At 40.2% G+C, this 2,183-nt stretch overlaps 1 protein-coding gene across 1 annotated transcript; it reads left to right on the forward strand.

Annotated features, from left to right (window-relative positions):
- The first annotated feature begins 842 nt into the window (after positions 1-842).
- Positions 843-1,660, forward strand: LOC110878925 (auxin-responsive protein SAUR71). Its single transcript, XM_022127321.2, has one exon. It carries the CDS (start codon positions 916-918, stop codon positions 1,417-1,419), a length of 504 nt encoding a protein of 167 aa, XP_021983013.1. The 5' UTR covers positions 843-915; the 3' UTR covers positions 1,420-1,660.
- Positions 1,661-2,183: the final 523 nt, after the last annotated feature.

A 2,183-nucleotide genomic window follows, 5' to 3' on the forward strand; every position in this document is an offset into this window, starting at 1 on the left:
TTTTTTTTCTTTTCACATTAAGTTTCTTTTCAATCATTCCCTAGTTAATGCTTAATACTTGTTTATACATCTATAATCTATACCTAATAATTATACATCTATAATCTGTACCTAAGGCTACGCGGTATGGTGATGGTCTTCCCTTGGAGGATGATCCGTCACGTAGGATCCACGTAGGATGAGTGTGAGGATGAGGCAAAGAGGATGAAGATATGGAAATGGGGGAATGGACCTAAAATGTATATGTATATTGTATGTATAGATGTGTGAGAAAGGGTTGGGCTGGTTTTTTGTCTCCTTGTGGATCGTCCCCAACGTCTCAAAAGAGACGGACAAGACGCCGACGGAGGGGGCGGGGCGATGTTTGAACCGGTGCCGGAGGAAAACAGTAGAGGGACGACCCCCATACCGTGTATTCTAATAAATGAATGATGAACTATGGCACGTTCTACAGAATTGTAAACCCAATATTTTTCTCCAACTCCTCCTATTTCAAATTTTTATATTTAATTTCTTGATTTAGAAAAAAAGTTATTTATATTATATCTTAAAATATTATTACATAATTTTCATTATCATTTTTTATTTCATTTTGCAATCAAATGAAGATTCTGATAGTAAATGGTGTACTTCACAAATAAACACTTAAAAGCTAAAAATTGTAGAATGCATATTTGATAGTATTAAAAAGGTTATTCCATACTTTCTTTAATTTAATATATACAGGGGTTTTTACATTCTAACCAAAGGTAAAACAAAATAACTTTTATTTTTGTTTGTTATTAGTTATTTTTTAATTATCCATGCGAAATAAAATACATTTTCCCGTTTCTTCTCTCCTTTTATATTCAAACTTATCCCAACTCTCCCCACCTCACCACCCACTCCCTCCAACAGCCGCTTCAAACCTCTCCGATGCCACCTCCGGCCAAAACCCGCAACAAAATCCGCCAAATCGTCCGCCTCAAACACGCCATTCAACGCTGGCGCCACCGCTGCATCACCACCGCCTCCTTCACCTCCACCTCCACCTCCGACTCCGACTCCGAAACCGAAACCGAACGCCGCCGCACACCGTCCGCCGGAACCCTAGCCGTCTACGTCGGCTCAGAACGACACCGTTTCGTCATTCCGACTCGCTTCCTCAACCTACCGGTGTTCTTATCCTTACTCAAGAAAGCCGAAGAAGAATTCGGATTCCAAACAACCGGCGGATTAGTTATTCCTTGTGACGTCACTTTTTTCAAGAGGTTGTTGCAGGTTTTGAATCGAGACGATAACGGATTATCGAAGCTTGATTTGGACGATTTCACGGCGATGTTTGCCGATTTGAATATCGATTCTACCGCTCATTGTAAGGATGTTAATGTTAACGATTTTTCTAACGGTTTCAATCTGTCACAGAAAGCTAGGGTTTGAAATTTGAAATGTGAAATAACCGCTTGTGTGATGTCACAGGTTCGTTATTCGTATCCTCTGTTTTTTTTTTGTTAATTTGGGGGTATGGTTATGGTTAGGTTATGCATCCTTGGGCTCAATTGGTTGTTGATGTATGGTTGATTGGGTTCTAATGAGATGTTGTTTCTGGTCATTGTTGTTTTGAGTAGTGAAATTTTGTTGTGGTAATGGTGGTTGATGATGAATGTTTAGCTTTCTCTTGTTTGACTGTGTTTGGTAGGGTCGGCGTGATCCTGGCCGTTTATGTCCTGACAAAATTGTTCGCTTATTTTAAAGCATTAAAGAAAGGTTATTCGCTTTTCAGTTTTTCACCCTAAAGTTTTGTGTACTTGAATCAATGATAATATAAGGGTGTAAGGGGTGCTCACCTAATAGGTGAGTCCCCTTTCTTACGCCCAACCAATACTCGTGTGCCACGTCAACTCCTCTCTTAAACTCCCCTAACACCCCAATTTGATGGCGGCACTCCCCTCTTAGGGGACTTGGTTTTTTATTAAAAAAAAAAAACAACAACAACAATTTGATTAGTGGAAAAAATGGACCCCACACCCTCTCTCTTCAATCTTCATCGGTGAACAACCCACGATTTCACTCCCCTAATTGCCTCACCTAAGGGATGGCGGCGGTGTTCCCCTTAGGTGAATGGGGTCACCAATTTCACTCACCGCTTACGCCCCTTACACCCTAACAATCTTATACATTTCATTAAAAGAAGTATTATGATA

Source organism: Helianthus annuus, chromosome 6, assembly GCF_002127325.2.
Source record: "Helianthus annuus cultivar XRQ/B chromosome 6, HanXRQr2.0-SUNRISE, whole genome shotgun sequence".
Classification (NCBI taxonomy): domain Eukaryota; kingdom Viridiplantae; phylum Streptophyta; class Magnoliopsida; order Asterales; family Asteraceae; genus Helianthus; species Helianthus annuus.

What these genes read in the sequence shown, in the direction of transcription:
- LOC110878925 (XM_022127321.2), top strand. Translation starts at nt 916, where the DNA reads ATGCCACCTCCGGCCAAAACCCGCAACAAAATCCGCCAAATCGTCCGC.